This window comes from Phodopus roborovskii, unplaced genomic scaffold, assembly GCF_943737965.1.
Source record: "Phodopus roborovskii unplaced genomic scaffold, PHOROB, whole genome shotgun sequence".
Classification (NCBI taxonomy): Eukaryota; Metazoa; Chordata; class Mammalia; order Rodentia; family Cricetidae; genus Phodopus; species Phodopus roborovskii.
The window spans coordinates 17,629,989-17,652,626 of record NW_026126558.1 but is presented as its reverse complement, the minus strand read 5'-3'; the positions used below and the strand labels follow the sequence as shown (position 1 = coordinate 17,652,626).

Genomic DNA, 22,638 nt, shown 5'->3' with positions numbered 1-22,638 from the left:
AATGTTCTTTGGAGTATTACCCTGGAAGCCCAGAAGCTCACTGAGGTCAAGACAAACCTGGGCAGCTCCTATGTTGATGACATATATTTAAGAACAGAACAGGAGGTGTAAAATGAATGAGATTGGCTAGTACACAATAAACAGTGAGTCCATCTGAGTCCCTCAGCCACAACTTGAGCAGTTCAAAGGAGAGGAAAACAGTAGGGGAGATGACTTAGTGTTTGCTGTTCACCTATGCAGGGTTCCACCAGTGGCTTTTCTCCTTGGGAAGGAGTAAAGGGATGGCTGTTACAATGATAACCATTCAGGGTTGGACTCTGGGTAACTGAGTATGAAGAGTACTGGTCTGACAAGGCTTTGTAGACCTAGTCTGTTGTAAGGGAGATGGTATCTCTGGGTTCACAAACAGTTGGGTTTTAGAGACTTAATATGTTTTTCTTTTGTTTTTCTAGACAGAGTAGCCCTGGCTGTCCACAGACCTCAAACTCAGAAATCCACCTGCCTCTGCCTCCCTAGTGCTGGGATTAAAGGCATGTGATACCTGCCTGGCCCGGTTTTTGGAATATGTCCACTACTAAATTACCATCAAAGATAAGACCAGTGACACATGTCACAAAATGAAAACTGGCAGAAGAGACTGCCATGTCAGAAGTGTTTTGCTCTTTACCTTGGCTGCATAACTCCACATTTCAATTCGGTCATTGAGGCGCTTTTTGCACTCCGGCTGCAACCTCACCCGCTTATCTTCCAAGGCCTCCATCAGGCAGGACATCTCTGTGGAGGCAATTGAATAAGAAATTTGCAACTGTACAGGAACAATTCTGTGACATTAGGGAGAATATTCCCAAGCATCTGAGAATTCAGCTCTTCAGGACCAACAAAGTCAACTTCTTTCTGGGAACCTTGATCAAGATCCTACTGGTGGGAAGTGTGGCTTCCAGTGTCAGCTGATCACAATCTCTTCACATCTCTTAACTTTCTCTGGCTGTCCCTGGCTTAGAAACAAGCTGCCTATCACCTGGGTTTCAGACACTAAGAAGCTGCCATAGTGCTCCTTATAGACCCAGGATGCTCATTTGTAGGAAAGAGGAGAAGAGGACACACTAGTGGTTTACTTTTCTAGATACAGGGTCTCTCTGTGTAGCCTGGGCTATCCATCCAAGAACTTTCCGTATAGACCAGCCTGGCTTTGAACTCACAGAGATCTGCCTGTCTCTGGCTCCTGAGTGCTAGGGTTAAAGGTGTGTGCCACTATGCTTAGCTGTAACTTAGTTTTTGATTCCCTAATAACTCAAATTTTCCCTTTCACTATATCTGTGGCTCTGGACAGTTCAAACCTGCAAAATTAATCCCAAATTCACTGCCACCAAGGCCTAGCTTTACCATCAAGCAGATATCCAGGAGGGGCTATATATGGCCTGTCTATAGCCACAGTCAGCATAGCTGCAACTGGTTACTCAAAGGCAGTCTTTGTTCCTTCCAAGGAGATCAGACAGGGAGAGATCAAACAATTATTACTTACGACGCCCTCGGCCAGGGGTGATGGCTGCACAGTGGTGTTTAATGTCCAAGGCGCATGCTGTGTGAAGAACTGGGTCCACAAAGATATCTGCTTTGCTCTCCTTCAACATGTTTAACACTTCCTGGAAAGGGAAGTCCATTGTGGAAAGAGCTTTGTGGAGGAAATGTATCGGATCTGCTGGTTGTAACATGCTACAGAACATGCAAATAAATAGGCCAAAGAGGGAAGATGAACTAGAAACTACTCTGGGATAGGTGGGTGGTAACGTGGCCATATATGCACAGAATGCATCTAGACTTCTGGCACCCAATCTAATGTGCTAACCACCTCTGTTATACAGTGGGAGCTAAGGAAGCTAAGAGTACTATGTACAAGATTCCATGACCAGGCAGGAGTTCTTGGCATTCTGGTATGCCACATTATTTTAAAGTACCTACACATTAATATTTTTATTGATAAAATACTTATTCTGTTACTTTAGGAAAAATGAACAATGTGAAATTAAAAAATTAGACTGATGATTGAGAATTTTAATATACAGCCTATAGTCTAACTTTGAAATTCCACTTCTCAGTCAAGACACTGGAGAGATGGCTCAGTGGCTAAGAGCACTTGCTCTTCTGGAAGCCCTGAGTTTGGTTCCCAGTGGCCATGGTGTCCAATGCCTCTGACTTTCTTGGACTCCTGCACTTATGTGTACATATTCACATGCAGACAACACATAATTTTTAAAAATCTTAATTTATCAACCAAATAAAAGTATGTTTTGATTATAAAATGTTCTACTTTAGCCAGGTGGTGGTGATGCAACACAGAGAAACCCTGTCTTGAAGAACAAAAAAACAAAACAACAAAAATCCTACTTATACAGGATCATGTGTTACCAAGAAAAATGTATGGACTAGGTTTCTTTACTTTTATTTACTTTTTCTTTTTCTGTTTCTTTTTTGAGACAGGATCTCTCTATACAGCCCAGGATGTTCTGGAACTACTCTATAGACCAGGCTGGCCTAAAACTCAAGAGATCCACCTGCTTCTGCCTCCCTGAGTGCAGTACCTGGCTGGAGAGACGGTTCAGTGGTTAAGAGCACTGACTGTTGTTTCAGAGGATTCCTAGCACCCGTATGGCAACTCACACCTGCTTGAAACTCCATTCTAGGGGAATCTGACACACTTACACAGACATACATGCAGGCAAAACAACGACACACATAAGTGAATCATTAAAAAATAACACACACGGGGCTGGAGAGATGGCTCAGAGGTTAAGAGCACTGGCTGCTTTTCCAGAGGTCCTGAGTTTAATTCCCAGCAACCATATGGTGGCTCAAACCATCTGTAATGAGATCAGGTGCCCTCTTCTGGCACGTAGGGACACATGCAGGCAGAACAGTGTATATCTAATAAATAAATAAACCATAAAAAAACAACAACAACAAAAAAAGCAGTTGCACTTTAAATCTCTCTCTCTCTCTCTCTCTCTCTCTCTCTCTCTCTCTCTCTCTCTCTCACGATATACAGCACCAGCTTGGATTTGATTTTCAACCAGCCCTTACCATTCCTCAAAATGTGGATTTGAACAGTTTGAGCAGAGGAGAAACATGCACCCACAGCTCCTCTTCTCTTCTTCCTTTTAGTGCTATAATACCAACTCCTTAATAACCCAACACAGGAGATGGAGAGATGGCTCAGCGGTTAAGAACACTGACTGCTCTTCCAGGAGTCCTGGGTTCAATTCCCAGCACCCACATGGCAGCACACAACTGTCAATATGTAACTCCAAGATCTGACACCCTCACACAGACATACATGTAGGCAAAATACCAGTGCACACTAAAACACAATACAAATATAAGGTGGGAATGGTGGCACATGCCTTTAATGCCAGCACTCAGGAGGCAGAGGCAGATGGACCTCTGAGTTCAAGGCCAGTTTGGACTACACAATGAGCCCAGAACAGCCAGGGCTACAAAGAGAAACCCTGTCTTGAAAAACCAGAGGAAGAAAGTATTCAAATATAAAATACAAGCCTTCGTACCCAGCATTCTATGTGGTTACTTCTTTCCAAACCATAATATGGTCCTTGACCATTAATGTATGGCTCTCTTCCAATCAATAATGGAATGGAACCAAAGGAAAAAGAGGCAGGGGATAGACAAGGATGAGGGTGTGGGAGTGGCTACCTTCTTGCACAGCTCTGTTTTGATCTTGAGCAGGTTAACCTTGAGGCATTCTTCCACCTGGCCTGTTTGCTCCTGGGCTGCGGCTTCTTCGGCACATAGGTTAGCAATCTGCTCAGGAGACAATAGAACAGGACCACCCAACTGAGGGACAACTAGCTTCCAGAGAAGATCAAGCCCATCCAATCAGCCCTGAATATATGGTGCCTGTTGCAGACTCTGAATGGGCCTGCTCCTCAGGGAGAGGTGAGACACAATGCCACTTATTTTCAGAAACCTGGGTCCCTAAACATATCAATGTTGATTCTCCCAAACATGTGCTCAGGGTCCCTGAGCATTCCTTTCAGCTGTACTAGATGCCAGACTCCCAAGCTCTGTTCCCCTTTCAGGTTCAAAGACTGTCAATTCTGAAAGAGGCCGAGGCAGGTGGATCTCTGTGAGTTTAAGGCCATTGCGTTCCAGGACAGCTAGGGCTGTTACTCAGAGAAACCCTGTCTTGAAAAACATTTAAAAAAAAAAAAAAAAAAAAAAAAAAAAGACTACTCTTTGATTCCACAGGAAAAAGGTTAAATAACAAAGTAAAATACTAAAAGAAAACACTGAACACCTGGCTCAACTTGACAGTTACAACTCGACAGCCACTGCATATGACACACGCACAGACTTCTCAAACATGATCTTCAGAGAAGAGAGTAAACAACTTTCTCTGGACAGTTTTAAGGGGAACAAGAGCAGGGCTCCTCAGGTGGCCTTTTCTAGCCAGGAAGACCAATAATTTCTAAGGACAGGCACTTTGAGCCATTAGGAGAGCACTTGTATTGTTCTGGCAAGTCTTAAAGAGTTCTTAATGGTCAAGAATACTAAGGGACAGCCACACTATATGTACAAGTAATAATGAAGGAATACTCTTGTTTGACAGGCAGGTGTGGAAGCAATGCTGTAGAGTAACAAACTAATGCCAGGTCCAGCTCAGTGTGAGGCAGAGCCAGCCTGTAAGGAAGCACAGTTAGGAGCGGAGCAGAGAAGCTTATCTGCAGTCACCTCTCCTTTGCAGCCACAGCTTACCTCATCTGAGCAGTGCAGCTGGAGCTGAGGGTCCAGGCGGTAATCCAGAGCAGACTCCTGGATGATGATGCGGATCTGGTCCTCACAGTCTGAGGACAGGCGCTAGAGATGATGAAGGGAAAACACATTAGACCACCTGAGAGCATCAAGTTTTTACATAAGCCCTCACAACCCAGCTTGGGGAAGGCACAGAAGGTCTTAGGACAACAGAAGAATGCTGGTGACGGCCATGAGAATGCGCTGCAGAGGGCCCAGACTGTGTACCTGGTCAGCGTATCTCAGCTTGAGGCACGAGATGACTTGGCCTTCTAGCTCTGAATCATCCTTTGCCTTGGTCAGGATACCATGACAGAATTTAGGAATGTCAGCTTTACAGGCTTTCCTTAGTACAGGGTTTAAGCGATAATCTACAATAAAAACATGTCAATATAAGATAAAGTGGTTCACCTATACATTTTCACAAATTTTGGAAATTAATTTTTCAAAAGGGGGCATATTATGTCAATAGTCATGAATATAAACACCAGTTTGTTAAGTTAGTAAATGGCAGGTAAGTTATCATACTAAGGCTGCTGCTGTTTTTAAAGGAAGGAAAGTCTTCCTGCAGTTCAAAGGATATGTCCCTTCATAGTAGGGAAGGCATGGTTTCAGGCCTGCTAGTCATATAGACATTGATTTCACAGTCCTCCAGCCTTAACCTCTCAAGTGCTGGGATTAAATGTGTGTTAACACATCTACTTTCCAAGGTTGTTCCACTCAGTGTAAGAGCACATCACTGGTTCTCAGGGCCCTTCAATTCTGCAGCAGCTCTGCAGGGTTTTGTGGTCCAATATTGAAAGCAGAAAACAGAACTTTGCCCACAATAGATATTTTGGAAAGCATCATGAAAGAAATACCTAACACTTTGTCCACTAAGCTACAAGCTTTCCTAGTAAAGGGCTGAAGTTTCCCTTCTGAAAACAACTTCTATACTCTTGAACTCTGCGCAAATCCATAAAACTCCCTTTCCTAGTTTTAACAGCAGCTGCCCAGATTTTCAGCTCTCTTCCCCTGACCTAATTTTCTGGATAGTCTCTAAAGGAGGAGAGGATACGGTGCTCACATGCAGGCTCACCTCTTCAAATTCATGAGCTATATGGCACCTATAGGTAACCACATGCCCAGCCAATTCTACCTAGGTTACAATGAGTGGGAGCAGGAGACCTGAGCCAAGATGGTACCTGTGTTCTGGGTGATTTGGCGCTTGGTTATCATCTGTTTGCATTTGGGATCCATCAATTCACTGTTTTTATTTTGCTTTAAACACTGTAACATGGTTTTAGAATCTGCTTCTGGACAGAACCGCTGCAAAGAAAACAAAATTATGTGAAAAGGCTATTCCAAACTAGCAGCTAACCTACCTGTGACTGTTTTTACATCTACCCGGGAGCTCATGAAAGCTCAAGACAAAGGCATCACTTGGCATGCACAGGGAACAGCTAAGTATCAGTAGGTGCCCAGACCCAGGTCCCTTGTTTACTTTTCCTAACTGCCAACATTTTTCACATTTCTCCCTGCCAACATTGGTTCCATTCTGCAGAGGTTTGTTCCTATTACTATGGCTATGTTACAGTACAGACCAGCTCACAAGTGCAATTACTATGTGAGTATGATACTATACCAGGTGCCATCCAGTCCTCAAGCCTTACCTACCCAACCACAATGGCAGAATTCAGGAAATAACTATTAACCAATGTGAACTGGGATCTGGGGTAAGGATACATGTGGTTTACCTTAAGTGTAGGGGCTATAATCTACCAAACATATAAGGTTAGTCACCATACACACATTACTGCCCTTAAATGAGAGCTCAGGTGTGGGCTGGTAATGAACTCCATCTCTACTTGTTAACCCTACATGTCCATGTACAGTGCCTTAAGCTCTGGTTAGGACACTTCACTGCCAAGTGTCCCTTGCTTGTTTTAGTGTTCATGCTCTCCCTCCTTCCCTTCTCCCTCTTCTTTAGCATGGGCACATATGCACACACATACAAATAAACATTAAATTTTCATGGACATTGATTGATAGGATCAGCATTGTATATTACAGGAAAGCTGAAATGCAGTTTCATTAACGTTTCTTTGCATTTCCTTAATTTTAATTTCTTTGTATATACAGATAGGTTAAGAACATTCATTCACTGGAGGATTATTTGAAGCAAAAGAATATGCAAAATAGAAACATATTTTGCATGGCTAAAGATGGCTCAGTGGTTAAGAGCACTTGCTGTTCTTGCAGAGGATCTGGGTTTGGCTCCCAGCACCCATGTGGCATCTTACAACCACCTATAACCCTAGTTCTAGGAAACTCAATGCCCTCTTTGGTCTCAGTGGGTCCCAGGCATGTATATGGTGCCCATTCATACATGCAGGCAAAAGACTCATACATATCGTGGAATAATAACAGACCAACCACTATAGCCAGGATTTGTGTGGCTTCTTAGGATCCCTATGACAGCACCCCCTACCAGCAGGAAGCAGTTGAAAGAATGACACCTAAACTGCTAATACAGATGGACAGTTTAAAAGTTTCTTGCTTTGCTGAGGAGTCTGCCAGATACACTATGGCCTATAGGCTGAAGATGGAACATTACAGAAGAACTTTGGGTGACTGACCACAACAGTGAGTTGTCTCGGTTATTTCTAGAGTTTATATACTCTCCATCTGTGGTCTTTGATAGAGTTAAAGACAGATAGTTATGGTTATAGTTTTATTTAGTTAGTTACATATAAGTTACATATAAGACTTTAGACTCACAAAGATAGGATAATATTTTGTTTAAATCTTGCTAAATGTTAATGAACTAAATATTGTTAACCATAGTTCTTATTTGATAAGTGTTTTGTTATATATTTTTACTATGTTAAAAACCCTTCTTTTATTTTAGACAGAAAAGAGGAGAAAATGGGAAATGTCATTCTGTAAATATGTTTCTCTTATTGGTTAATGAATAAAGTACTGTTGGCAAATAGGAAGGCAAGATAGGTGGGACTAGGAGACAAGGAGGATTCTGGGAGATGTAGGAGAGGAGATTCAAGATGTAGAGGCTTGAGGTTAGAGGTCCAGACCCTCTCTCCAGTAAGATAAGACCACGTGGAAACACTTAGATTAATAGAAATGGGTTAATACTTAAGACAGAGCTAGTCAATAAACGCTAGTAACTGGCGAACAGCTTTATATCTAATACAGTATCTCTGTGTATTATTTGGGGGCTGACATGGCTCTGAGACCAGGCTGGCAGGAAAACCGTTCGTAACACATACACATAAAGTAACATTTAAAATCTGGAAAAGAAACGTCTTGGGTGTGGGAGATGATCTGATGATGACTCCTGGCCACCTATCAGCTCAGCTCTGTGATTTTTCCAACTTGAGCAGCAGCACATTACCTAAAGGGCTTATGGACACTTTGCTCCACCCACAGAGATTCTGGGGGCTCAAAAATCCACAAGTTGGCAGATGAAGGCAATGCTACTGGGCTACAGACCACAGCTGAGGTAATCACTATGTTGGCTGTGTTTAACAGGATACAATGCAAAGGGGTTCATGTTGTTATTATCACTTAGGTCACACTCGTTCCTTACCTTAATCATCTGCTTGCAGACTCGCATAAGTGTATAGTCTAGTTCTGGGTCCATCATCTCTGTTTCCTGAAGCTTAAATACTTTCTGGTGGCAACGGGTACTAAGCTGCTTCTTGTTTTCTTTCAAACATTCAATAATCTATGATGTAAAAGTTATGGTTAAGTTAGGAAGTACACATCAGGAATTGATAGTTCATCTGTTAATTGATAGTTATGTATGATGCTATTAATTGATAGTATGGATGATGTAAGAGTTATGGTTGAGTTACAAAGCAAATCAGGGATTGAAGCTCATCTATTTTGACTGTAACACTCAATTCAGTGAATGACACTGTTTTTCTACCCTAGGATCTTTAGTTTCTAATTCCAGGCAATAAGTGTATGGACTTTCTCATTAAGGGGAATTATACTCATCATTTTATAACCTTAGAGGCAACAGTGGACCAAGTGACAAAAATTCAGGGTAATCAGCATGCTATACTGGAATCTAAAAGGAAACCCACTTAAGCTCTCTGGTTTTCTGGCTGCTTGAGCCATCCCTTGTTAGGATTCCTCTTGGACCACAAATTTGACTACCCTGACTAGCAGGGTGTAGTCGAGAAACTCAATTAAACTCAACTTATATTTTATAAGAGTAGCGTTAGATGCTAAGTATGAATTAGACCCAATCCTATGACAAAAGGCATATCAGAGGGCAAACTATGAAAAGCTGTAACAGAAAAGGTTGATTGCAGACACAAGAAATTAAAGAAACCATCTCAAAGGCTAAAGAACTACAGCAAGGTCCTAGGTAGCTGAGAAAGCAGACATAAACAAAACAAAACAAAAACAACAACAAAAACCCATGAAGTTGGGCGTGGTGGTACAAGCCTTTAATCCCACTTGAGAGGCAGAGCAGCCTGGTCTACAGAGAGAAATCCTGTCTCAAAAAACCAAAGGAAGAAAACAAGCAAGCACTAACTGAGCAGTGAAACACTGGATGAATATCAGAGGTGGAGTTATTGGAGAAGCTACACAGAAATGCCACGAATTTACTGGGCAGACAAGGCACAGAGGGGTAAAGCTAAAGGGGGAATTAAACTGACAGCATGGGTCAGTTTTTGTCTTACCTGTGAGACACTGGCTGCTATAAAGAAATCTTAACTTGAATTCTAACACTTAAAGCAAAAGTGAAATGTTACCTGAGCATTTCCATATTGCACTGTGGAACAGTAGCCCTTGATGTCACTCTTGCAGGCTTCATACAAATCTGGTTCCAAACGGATGTCCTCCGTCTGCATTGAGAGGAAGCCAGTGTGGGAAGTGAGGTGAGGAAGCTACAGATGTCAATATATATTTTTTGAAGATCCACTTTTATTATTTTAAGTTATATGTACTTATGTGTGCCTGCATGTGGGCATGTGCACATGCATGTAGATACCTGAGAAGGCCAGAGGTGTCAAGATCCCCTGGATCTGGAATTACAGGCATGAAAAAAACCAAAATAATTTTTATATTTTTATAAAAAAGAGAAGAAAAAAAGTGGATGTTGGTGGAGCACACCTTCACCTTTAATCCCAGCACTTAGGAGGCAAAGAGAGGCAGATCTCTGTGAGTTCAAAGTCAGCTCTATAGAGCAAGTTCCAGGACAGGTACCAAAGCTACACTGAGAAACCTTGTCTTGAAAAACTAAAATTAAACAAACAAACAAAAAACCCAAACAAACAGGCATAAGATAGCTGATGTGGGTACTGAGAACTGATCTCAGGTCCTTTGGAAGAGTAGCAAGTGCTACTTACTAAATTATCCCTCTAGCCCCCTGAAGATGGAATTTTACAGACTTATTTGTTGACTGGATACTTTCTAGGGATGACTTCTATAGGTGGCAGCAGTGTGAAGAAGACATGATTGCCATGTGATTTCATTTGTGACTCCACATCTCATGCTTCACAACAGTAGCTGAAGATGTCCGCCTCTCCTCCCACTCCCCAGCTGTCTCAGATGACCCTGTGGGGGGTAACCGGGCCCACAAACTGACACCTGAATTTAAGGGAAGGAGTTTTATTTCAAGGAGAAGGGAGATTTCTCTTTTCCTGCTGGAGAGGAAAAGTAAAAGAGGCAGTTCAGCTGTTTCAGGAAGCCATCCTGCAGCCAGAGGACAGCTCAATGGACAGCAAAGTTCTATCTTTGAAGACAGTATGGATCCAATGACTATAAATGCTTGGAATCTATCCCAGTTTGTCTTCTAGTGGTGTGTGGTAAAAACTATTCTATCATTTAAAACCAAACTCAAAACAGTAAAGAAGCAACTAATGTCATATGGAAATGTAACCACATCTCATGGTTCACAATGGTAGCAAAACCCATCTCCTTGTTCCTGTTTCTCTGCAGCTAAGCACTGGTCCTGTGGTTTCTGCAAGCATTACCATTTCCAGCTCCTCCACACGGAGTTGCTTGCGGCATTTCAGTGACACCCGGTGTTCCTTGGCTTCTTGTAGAGTGTCGTTTCGCACAGTGGTGCTCAGGCAAATCACGACATCCACCCTGCCATGGAAGGAAAAGCATAACACACTACTGGGAAACATTCCCTGAAGGCACAGGAAAAAAAAAAAAAAAACAAAAACAAAACAAAAAAAAAAAAAAAACAAAAAAAAAACCTATGTGTTCTATAACAACTCGACACCTCCCCAAGCAAGAACAACTTGTAAGATTTGGGCAACTGTATTGTCAAAGCCTATCAGTTCCCTCATTAAGACCCAATTCTCAAGGGAGATGAGGTCTACTTATCCCCGAGATCTCTACTTCAGCAAAGCTGTGTTGTTTCTCTCAGGACTCCCCATACCTGATTCATCAGAAAGATGGTCTGAACCCAGGTTTGCTTTTTTTTTTTTTAAAAGAATATTTCCAGCTGGGCCTTCAGTCCCAGCACTTGGTAGGTAGAGGCAGGAGGATCTCTATGAGTTCGAGTCCAGCCTGGTTTACAGAGCTATTTCCAGGACAGGCTCCAAAACAAAACAGAGAAGCCCTGTCTTGAAAAACCAAACCAAACCAAACCAACCCCCCCCCCAAAAAAAACAAAAACAAAAAAATATTCCCATACATTAGGGGCTTTTCTTTGAGAACATCTATGACCAAATGTGGCTGAGGGAGCTGTGGCCAAAGTGCAAACAATGCCAGAATCTGGTTGCACTAAAAAAGAGAATGGCCTCTGGACCACTACTGCAGGATAGTGGGAAGTTGCCTCATATCCTACATACTGGCTGAGGGAGACTTTGGAGGCAGGATATATCAATTAAGAGATACATACTTCTTCTTTATGTTGGGGCAAAGTTTTAACACATCCTCCTTGCAAGCCATTTTGAACTTGTAAGAGAATCGAAAATCCTTCATCTGTACCTAAAATATGAGAAAAAAATTAGCTCTGTGGCAAATCATGATTAACAGTAAAGGATAACAGTGTAGCCATACAACTTCCAGAAACTGACTGAGGATGCAACTCAGTTCATAGAGTGCTTTGCTAGCATGCATAATGCTCTAGGATTGATTCCTAGCATCACATAAAAACCTGGTGTGATGGCACATGCCATAATACCAGCAGTTTGGAAATAGGTACAGCACAGGAAAATTAGAGGTTCAAAGTCACCCATGGCTATACATACAGTAAGTCTGAGACCACACTGTTTCTAAGAACTTCTGGAATCTGCTGAGATCTCATGGTTCTCCTGTGACAGCACACTGACCCTCCTGTCCTTCAAATCACACATCTGGGCTCACTGTTCTATTTTTAGTTCAATTTCTTAGTATCTCCTCTTGCAGTCCTTTCATTCCCTAACACCTGCCCCGGTTTTGTTTTTCTTCTCTGAACCACCCAAGATTTTGTAGCCATGATACATACCATATCTGTTCTGGCATCTTTCTTTTACTAGAGTCTAGATTCTAGCAAGACAGTCCATTAACATAATGGAACGAAAGCACATGGGCTACATGCTGAGAAGCAGTCAATAACCTCAGTTGACTAACCAATCATCCTCCATGGACAAAGTGCTTGCTACATCAAACTTCTTTAGCTTCCTGTTATTACAAAGAGTATGGTCTAGCCATATTATTCAAATAGTACATCTAAGTTATATGATTTAAAAAGAAAAAAAAGGGAGAGGATATGCTGTGTAGGGATTTAGTTCAGTGGGAAACTGCATGTAAGGCCCTGGTTTCAAGCTCCAGCACACAATGAGGGAAAGAAATAAAGAGCAGAGCAGAGCAGAGCAGAGGAAAGGACTCAGGGCCCAGAGTGCTGCTGTACATCTAGGCTAGGGCATTGAATACTTATATAAACAACAGACTCCAGTGATATTAAGTATCATTTAATGTGAGCATTAACCAGAGCAGGAGCTGCCTGCTCTCCTGTCTCTATTCCCTCTAAAATGAATGTTCTCTAGGACCCTGTCTCATTTGTCACTGAATGCTAAAGAGCTAAGGAAAGTGCCTGGCCACAGTTAAGAAAAGTCACAGTTACTGAGAGAAGTTCCAAATAGGGCACATAACTGGAAATAATGAGAAGAGCAGGATTGCTTGGCTGTTCCAAAGCAAGATGTTCACTAATCACCCCAGCAGCCAAGACGGGAAATGAACTGACCAGCTGGAAATGAGTGACTCCAATGGCACACTTCTCATTCATGTCCTTCTGGTGTTTGTTCTGTATCAGACACTCCATCAGGTCCCCAGAATCTATCTGGTTGTCTGCCACATCCTGGGAAAGATAGTACACATTTCACTTTACTTGTAACAATTAACAATACAATCTATAGTGCCATTCATAAAAAATGTGAATAGGAGTGACTCTAGAAACCTTCAAAATAAATACATCACATATCTTCAAAAATAAGCCTGAGAAACCAGGAAAGATAAAAATTCAGCAAGAAATGCATGAAGCAAGAACATCTACTGTGAGGAATATTACCTGTTTCCTTCTATGGTGCCAGCAGCAGCTTTAGGGATAATACCTAGCTGTCAGATCTTAAGGGTTACTAAATGTACTTCACTTCTACAATTTGGGTAAAAGGGGAGTAAAAGAAGTTACTTGGCATTGAGTTGTAACTACCATTGCTAACAATTCCTGAGAAGCAACTCAGCTGAACCCTGGAGTTTCTCTCTTGCGTCTTTTCTTTCTTGTATTTAAAACATCTTTTAACAAGTTTTATTTTTTTAAAGATTTATTTCTTTATTTTATGTATGAGTGCTCGTCTGCATGTACACATTTACACCACAAGAGGGCATCAGATTCCACTATAGAAGGCCGAGTCACCACGTGGTTGCTGGGAATTGAACACAAGACCTCTGGGAGAGCAGCCAGTGCTCTTAACCTCTGAGCTATCTCTCCAGCCCCTATATCTTTTCTTTTCTTTCTTTCTTTTTTCTTTTCTTGGGTTAAACAACAATTTATTTCAAATACCGGGTGATTTGATGTCTGGTGGAAGCCTGCTTCTTCGCAGATGACTCTTTGCCATGTTCTTACACAGACTCTCTGGGGTCTCTGTTTTAGGTACTAGTCTTATGCTTCCCCTTTATCTTTTCTCATAAAGTCACTTCACCCACTGCTGCTGGCCACACACCTGCTCATCTGCAGAGTGTTACTAATTGCTGGAATCAAGCTCTATAATCACCAGGGTTCCCCAAGCTGTTGGCCCTTTCCTCAATCTTGTTTATAGTTCCAACTTTCATTTGCTAAAGCTGGTTATCATTCAAGAGTAGTTATGCTGAAGACAGAGGTGAACCCCATACTACCTTTGAGGCTCAAAGACCCATTGAATTTGGTTCTGTTAGTAACCCCTGTTCCCCCAGACATCACTTACATGGCAAAAGTTCTGAATTATAGGCTCACATGCTCTCATCAGCAAAGCTTCTATTTGGATATCCTGTAGAAGATTAAATAGATCAATCACTCTGCTTTATAAAAGCCAAGTGTGGAGGAGTGTGTGTGTGTGTGTGTGTGTGTGTGTGTGTGTGTGTGTGTGTGTGTGTGTGTGTGTATTTTCCCTCATCTCCTTGTCTAACTATGTAGCACCAGCTAGAACTCACAGAGATTTGCCTGCCTCTGTCTTCTGAGTGCTGGCATTAAAGGTGTATACCACTCACTGCACCTGACAGATAGATCCTTTTATAGGCTTGAACAAATGAAGAAGCAGAATTAAGAAAAGGGAGATGATGTACTGAGTGGTAATGACACAGGCCTTTAATAACACACTCAGAAAGCAGAGGCAGGGGATCTCTGAGTTTGAGGCCAGCCTGGTCTACAGAGGGAGTTCCAGGATAGCTAAGGGCTACACAGGGTAACACTGTCTCAGAAAACAAAACAAAAAAGAAAGGGGAGATTAAATATTTGGCAATTAATATTAGAACATACAAATTCTTTGGAGTTTTTATTATCTCTGTATTTCTAAACAATATTGTCTACACTTATGAGGCTTTTTAACCCCACATTTTGTATTTATTAAGCATACAAATTTAGTACCAAATGACCTCTCTAAAAGAGCTTTAGAGGTAAGAGACTATCACTGCTTAGACTGCTTTTAAATGTGATTCAGAGACCTGAAGTGCAGAAGCCATCTTTTCTCAAGTTAGAAAAGGTCTAATAACTGATAACGCAAGAAAAGCCAAACAGCTAACTGTATAGATAGCTTTTCTGGAGCTGTGACAGAAGAGGTTAGGACTCAGCACAATGTACTTTTCTACAAAGTAAATAGGGAAAGACTGATGAGGTTCTTTTCACTTGGGAATACAAAGAATCTGTATTTTCAAGAGTAAGGAAACAAAAGGGCTACTGGCAGCACCTCTCCCCCAGGGAGCTACTCATTACTTACCTCAGACTCTAACTCGGTGAGGTTGCCCACTATGTCTCTGCATTCCACAGCTAAGTCATCAAGATGATCCTGGAGGCACTCAAGCTCCTGAACATAAAAAGGCAAGCCCTTGGTGTTCAGTCATGGATGCACATAAGGAGAGGTGGGACACTGTGTCTGCCTCCTTTGTACTTGCCTCCCTTTGAAAACCACCTTCCTAAACATCACAAAAGCTTTATTTGATTAAATCTAAGATGTAACTTGTTAACTTGATGTAACACAGTAGTTGAAAGAGCCAAGTAGTACTCTAAGCCATGCAAATTCAGAAGGCTAAAACTTACAAGTGCAACAGGAACTACCTAGGTGTCATCAAACTATAAACCATAACCTATAAACTTTAGCAGGCTATTTAAAAAAGTTATTTGATGTGGCAAAGTGTTTTGCTTGCATATATGTGTGGGGCAGCAGAGGCTAGAAGAGGAGTCAGATTCCTTGGAACTGGAGTTATAATAGACGGTTGTAAGCTACCACAGGGATGACTGAAACTGAATTCATGTCCTCTGGGATACAATCCAGTGCTCTTAATGGACAATCTAGTTCTCTAGACCCTTTAACCACATACTGTTATTACCTAAAGGGTATTTTGTCTGGGCTTTAGACACTGAGCTGACAATGCCTTATATATATATAGCCTTACTATTTACTATTCCTTTTAGTTGCTTAGAATTGTAAGTACAGTACCAGGTCCCTCTCCTAAGGCTACCAAAAGCTACTTCTCAGGAGAGCACTCTGTTAAGAGCTCAGGTTCAACATATTGATCATTCTTTAGGAATCTGTTTTAGACTTAGAATAGGAAGAAAGACAGAAGGACTGGAGAAATTACAACAGCCAGAATTGGAGAGGGGGATGACTCAAAGGAAAATGCATCAAATTTCTGCAAGTAAGACAGATAACAAGAAAAATCTTAACCATTTAGTTTCACAGTCATGGGCCACAATGTAGTTGGGGTTTCTGAAGATTCACCTTATAGAACAGTGTGAAGAAACACTTTTCTGGGATCCTCTATCAACACATTTTTGTTCTTGTTGTATCAAACAGAGGCAGCAGAAGGCTAAGCTATAGGCATTTCCTAATCATAAACAATTAGAGCAGGCTCATGAAACAAGTGATGAAAATGATATTCCTGCAGCTAATAGTCTTGGTAAATAATTATGGTGTTTCTTAAAATGTCCAACTCCAGCCAAGTGGTGGGCGCACAACTTTAATCCCAGCACTCAAGAGGCAGAGGCAGAGGCAGAGGTAGGAGGATCTCTGTGAGTTCTCTGTCAGTTTTCTGTGAGTTTGAGGTGAGCCTGCTCTACAGAGTTAGTTCAGGACTGCCAGAGCTATTACACAGAGAAACCCTTCCTTGAAAAACAAAAAACAAACAGAAAAAAAAAAAAAAAAAAAAAGATTGTCCAACTCCAACATTTTTTGGTGTGTCTCTGTACGGGACCCAGTAATTATGGTTGCTTAAAATTTATTTATTAATTATGTATACAGTTTTCTGTCTGCATGTATGTCTGCATGCCAGAAGAGGGCATCAGATCTCATTATAGATGGTTGTGAGCCACTATGTAGTTGGTAGGTATTGAACTCAGGACCTCTAAAAGAGCAGCCAGTGCTCTTAACCTTTGAGCCATCTCTCCAGCCCCATGATTGCTTATAGAGGCTTAGGTAAGGACTTATTTACAGAAACATGGGCAACTTATGAGTGTCTAACTACCTGTAAGCCCCTAGGCATTTTTGTTTTTGTTTTGTTTTGAGACAGGATCTCACTATGTACACCAGGCTGGCCTCAAACTCAAACTCACAGATATTCACCTGCCTTTGCCTCCAGAGTGCTGGGATTAAAGGCGTGAGCTAAGCTATCTTTGAGCTGTTGTTATCTTGTTTCTACCTTCAAAGAGCACATGTCACTATTTCTAGTTGTGTGTGACTTTCAACTAAGTGGAAAATTACTACATTTTCATGCATCTAGTAGAACTGTCCTAGGGTGCATTCCAGAACATTTACATACATACATATACATACATACATACATACATACATACATACATACATCACAAAATTCTCTTTCAATCACAAAAGGATTTAATGTAGCCTATGTTAGAAAATTTAAAAAAATAAAAAATAAAATTAGTTAAAATGAAAGAAAAAGGAAATATGCTAAGAAAAATAGAATGCCTAGTATAAAAAATTGCCTACCACAAAATTTTATTTATATACTTGTCAGAGCAGGACATATTCTGGCTCTGAGATTTCTTTCTTTCTAAACATTTTTAGATTTCTTTTAGTTCAAATACATAAGTGTTTTTCCTAAATGTATGTATGTGTGACATGTGCATGCCTGGTCCTGCGAAGGTCAGAAGGAGGCATTGGATCCTCTGGAACTGGAGTTACAGATAGTTGTGAGCTGCCATGTAGGTCCTAGAATTGAACCTGAGTCTTCTGCAAGAGTAACAAGTGCTCTTAACCTCTACACCATCTCCCCAGTCCTCTTGGCTCTAAACACTACATAATGAGGGAAAATAACCAACTCTAATAATAAACCATAACATTAAAGCATATAAAAAATATAACTATTCTTACATAAAAGAAAAACAAAACAAAAAACCAAAAAACCAAACAAACAAACAAAAGAAAACTCTCCGGTGGGTTTCTTCTTAGGAAGAAAATTGAAAATGTATAGATCATACCAGCAAACACTGAGATGGACTTTATGGGTACTTTACATTAAATGAGTCACTAACATTATGATTAGAGAAAGCCAACTGAAGCTCTGTCACCAACCTGCCCAGTCTCTGTTTTCTCACTACACCATTTTCCAAGGTCTATCAGGCACTTATCCTGGAGGGCAGGGTCCAGCTTCACATCCATGGCACGCTGGTGTAGGATTCTTTGTACTTCAGCTCGGCATTCTCGTGAAAGCTACATCAGAAAGAATGAGCAAAAGACTTCAAAGGTAACAAAAGTAAATACATGAAGTCCCTAGACAGAATAAATCTCTTATCAGGAAACTAATAACTAGTCCTATAGTTTACTCCCCAAACTTTATACCAAATTACATTTTCTAGGATAAGAATTAAATGCTTTAGGGAGCTGTCGAAGTTTTCTCCAAACATTTATACAATCAGCATTTTCCATTAAACTACATGGTGTCCTTTTCTGAGGGTACCCTGAAAAAAAATAAAAGTGAACTAGATCCGTTCAAAGTAGGGTTTTGTTTAGCAACATTATCTTGCTACTCCATGAGTATGGTAAGATATTAGAAATGATTCGGGCAAGATATATGTATACATACTGCATGCAGGCAATGACAACATCAATTACACAGCCAGGGCTGTATATTATAGGCAAATTATACCGAATGAGCAGAGTGAAAAAGGTGATTACCAGTCCTTTTAGATGCCCACAAAAAACACATACCCAAGGCAGGGACACAGACATAATTCCTCAGTGGGTATGGGGTTTTCATTTTTTTCTTAAAAATTACATCTATTTATTTATTTACTTATATGTTCCTATGTATACAGTAGCTGTGCAAGTACCACGGCATCTGTGTGGATCAGAAGACAACTTAATAGGGGTCAGTTCTCCTTTTATTACATTGGCTTTGGAGGTTGAACTCAGGACATAAGGCTCGGCAACAAGCACACTGACCCACTGAGTCAGGCCCAAGTAGTTTCCCTTCCAGAGTCACAGAATATCTTGACAATATTTGTAGAATACTGTGAATGTACCAAAGACCATTGTTTTTTTCCTTTAAAGGGCTAATTTTATGTCCTGTGAATTTCAGTTCAATTCTGTAAACGTATTTTTTAAAATCACACAAGGGGCATGTATGTTGAGGTGGCTTAGTAGATAAAGGCACCTCTGCTGAGCTTGATACTCCCTGAGACTCACACGGTGAAAGAAGAAACAAACTTCTGCAATTTGTTGTCTGGCTTCTTTCTACATGCACACCATGACAAGTGTCTGTGCGTGTGAACACACAATAAAAGTGGAATAAAAAAATCTAAAAAGTCAGCACAAGGGATTCTACTCTACCTTTATTTACAAGAGAAAGAACCTTCTACTGTTGGGACTAACCAGATACCAGGGTATGGGAACATCTGTGGCTAATGGGAAATACTATGTTTTCTGAAAGAATGAAAACTAGAATAAAAAACTGGGTCAGGCTTTTCACAATTAAAGTGTGATACTTTTTATTTGTATCTCCTGGTTCTGACTCCTAAAAAGGCTCAGGAGGGTACCCGTACTCAGGTATGTAAAGTAATAAAATAGCTAGTCTGTAACATATGCAGAAATGACATCAAACAGGGTCTCAGAATGACAGTAAGCAGCATGTCTGTGTGGCACCAGAAGACAGCTAAGCTCACACAAATATCTCATCAAAGGGTGGTAAATTGGGGCAGGGAAATGCCAACAAGCTGGTATTGAAGTTTGTGCTCTGACTAGTGCATTGCCAGAGAGATCTCATTAATATAAAGCACTTGTGTTTGGCTGCCAAAGGAAGAAGTCTAGAGAACCACTGGCTAAAACTTCTAATGGATCTTTAAAGCTAAATAAAATCAGAACAGTAGAATTTAATTGTCCATGTGTGATTTGTATTTTGGAAATTTAGAGAGCAAACCTGGAAATGTTCCCCTATATACTTTGTTTAAAACAAACAAACAAACAAACAAAAAACCCAACACACAGAAAAGAAGCTGGTAGACAACTATACCAGCAGGGATACTAACTGAATGGTTATGTTTCTAGTAGTACAATACCCTCCCATCCCACCACATATATCAGAAAGGCTTCCTTGTGACGACAGAAATCAGAACAATAGGTAGGAAACAAACAAATGGCATTAGGAAGAAATCAGGTGACAGCATACCCTTCTTCCCTGTTCTTCTGTACGGTAGGCATGTCTATATAAGCAAGAAAACACAGCTCCAGGAGGCATAAGTTCACTGGTCTCATTCCAACCATGAGTATGGCAAAGGCGAGAAGCATCTCCCTGGCATTTTCGGTACAAAACAGGGTCCAACCTAGAAGGTTAAGAGTGAAAAGAGAAGCACTACTTCCCTATTGTCCTTCTCATACATGCTGTTGTTTGTTTTTCCTTCTTTCAGATAAGGTCCCATATCACTCAGGCTGGCTTTGAAGCTGCTGTGTAGCTGTGGATGAACTCTTGGTCCTCCTGCCTCCACTTGCTAACCTGAGAATTAAGTCACAAGCAACCACACTCCACTCTAAATGCCAGTCATAATGACACAATAGTCAACTTACAAAAATGTGTTAACCTTCATACAGGAGATGTCTAGTTTCCCTCAAAGATGTCATTCTGGATCTGTAAGGTACCTACTACAAGACTCAGCAAGTGAGGCAACAGAGTAAACTAGGTTTGTTGTTCGCCTAGTCAATCTTTCATTATGTACTTTTTCCAAGGATGAATGCAGTGCAACTCTATCAGATGCACTAGTTTCAACAAGATCAGGAAAAGGCAAGAAAAGCAGTCTCCTACACAGAATACTCAACAACAAAAATGTTCTCTTCATCTTCTTATGGAAGATAAAAGTAGTGATTTCTTCAATTTGCTTGAAAATTGCTTATCACATTATAAAACATTTAACTTTGAATCATGTGAGGACAATGGATGATGTATGAACCCGCTTCTTTTCTTCAATCAGACCAAGGAATACCTGATTGTTCACATTCTATTGTCAACTGTAGGGGGCCCTGTTTAATGGCAGGTGAGAAACTTTTAAGAGATTATGAAGCACGTTTCTGATCACAGAAGAGTTGAAGAGATGTCATTGTCTTAACTTTGCCAAATTACTTCAGTTCAGATAGCTTGAGGCGGCTTGGGAAAGCTATCATCCAATCTCCTTCAATCCTTTCCATACTCAGTTGTTAACTTTAAACAGTTGTTAACTTTAAACATAGTCTTGCTATGCAGTCAAGGGCAGTCTTGAACTTGCAATATTTCTGTTTTAGTCTTAATCATACACACATGCATTCATGTGCCACATGCCACAATGCCTGGCCTTCCAGACCAATCTAAAAAATACCTTCTTCCACTGACGCATGTGAACAAAACATAAATTAATCATCAAGAAAGAATAAAGACCAAATACAGTGATTTAAGCAAGTTAAACAAGAAGCTTCTGAATATTGGAGGCAGAAGCAGTAGAACCCAGTGTCAGCAGGCACTGGAGAAGGAAAAGAAAACACTAAGCACAGGGCTGGGAGATGACCCAAAGGTTAAGAGTACTGGCTATTCTTTCAGAGGTCCTGAGTTCAATTCCCAGCAACCACATGGTGGCTCACAACCATCTATAGTGAGATCTGGTGCCCTCTTCTGGTGTGCAGGCAGAACACTGTATACATAAAAAAGCACAGAAAGAAGAGGTGAACACAGCCAAAAACTGTAGTGATTCTGACTGTATGTAAGAGAGCACTACCCTAGTTCGTCTTTTCATTAAATAAAATGATAACAGAATGAGAGAGGGATTTAAAAACAAAAATCAAACTGTCATTTATGTACTGTTCTCTTTTTAAAGTCAAAACTGAAGATGCTCTTGGTGTCTGCACAGGTACCAGCACTCTCTCTCAAAAGATATTTGTGGTATCAGAAATGGTTTGAGCCCAACTTCCAAAGTAGTGGTGATTAGGGATGCTTGGCCTCCCTACAGACTGGCAATGGATTGACTTTGCATTTAGATACTGCTCTAGAAGTAGCAAGAATAGGTTTTCTGGGGGTTGGAGATAGTTAGCTATCCCAGAATTTGAAAATAGTTTGTTACTGATTATCTAAAATAGAAAAGTGGGGTATGGGGACACAGCTTAGCAGAGGAGGTGTACTCTTTAAGTATGAGCTATGGGTTTAAAAACAATGTGGGTTTGTGAGATGGTTCCATGGTCAAAGCACTTCACCGTGCAAGCCTGGTGACTATAGTTTGACCCTCAGAGCCTATGTAAGTGTGGAGGGGAAGGAAAGGACTCCATCAAGTTGTCCTCTGACTCCCACATGTTGACTGTGGCCAACAAACTCACACACATTATGCACAGGTACACACAGCTAAACTATTGAATTCTTCCCCACATGCACACCCATCCACTTGATACTGACCACACAAGTAGTCAGAATGAGGCAAGGCCTTCTTCTGGTTTTAAAATACTCACTTCCAATCCCGAGAGATAAAATATTGCAGTTCTAAGAGTCGGTGTTCACAGTCTTCCACCATTTTCTCTGTATATAAATGTTCCATCAGACATGAAAGAATCCTGGTCATAACAGAGGTGAAATTATAATGAAAGAAATATTCTGATGATAGGCTCCAAAAATCTCATTTCAATACAGTATTTCCCAAGGGTGATATAATTTATTTTTCTGAGAATCACA

At 40.9% G+C, this 22,638-nt stretch overlaps 1 protein-coding gene across 1 annotated transcript in view; it reads right to left on the bottom strand.

The window, feature by feature from the left end:
• Glg1 (golgi glycoprotein 1) overlaps window positions 1-22,638 on the bottom strand; it is a 94,598-nt gene that overhangs the window by 5,488 nt on the left and 66,472 nt on the right. The window contains exons 10-25 of the mRNA XM_051201743.1: window positions 22,419-22,520; window positions 20,128-20,281; window positions 18,036-18,173; window positions 15,225-15,311; window positions 14,217-14,279; window positions 13,001-13,114; window positions 11,675-11,763; window positions 10,794-10,911; window positions 9,570-9,662; window positions 8,390-8,527; window positions 5,988-6,111; window positions 5,032-5,174; window positions 4,768-4,869; window positions 3,706-3,813; window positions 1,523-1,643; window positions 668-774 (exon numbers count right to left, since the gene is read on the bottom strand). Coding sequence (XP_051057700.1) covers window positions 668-774; window positions 1,523-1,643; window positions 3,706-3,813; window positions 4,768-4,869; window positions 5,032-5,174; window positions 5,988-6,111; window positions 8,390-8,527; window positions 9,570-9,662; window positions 10,794-10,911; window positions 11,675-11,763; window positions 13,001-13,114; window positions 14,217-14,279; window positions 15,225-15,311; window positions 18,036-18,173; window positions 20,128-20,281; window positions 22,419-22,520 — 1,801 coding nt within the window. The remainder of the gene's footprint in view (window positions 1-667; window positions 775-1,522; window positions 1,644-3,705; window positions 3,814-4,767; window positions 4,870-5,031; window positions 5,175-5,987; window positions 6,112-8,389; window positions 8,528-9,569; window positions 9,663-10,793; window positions 10,912-11,674; window positions 11,764-13,000; window positions 13,115-14,216; window positions 14,280-15,224; window positions 15,312-18,035; window positions 18,174-20,127; window positions 20,282-22,418; window positions 22,521-22,638) is intronic.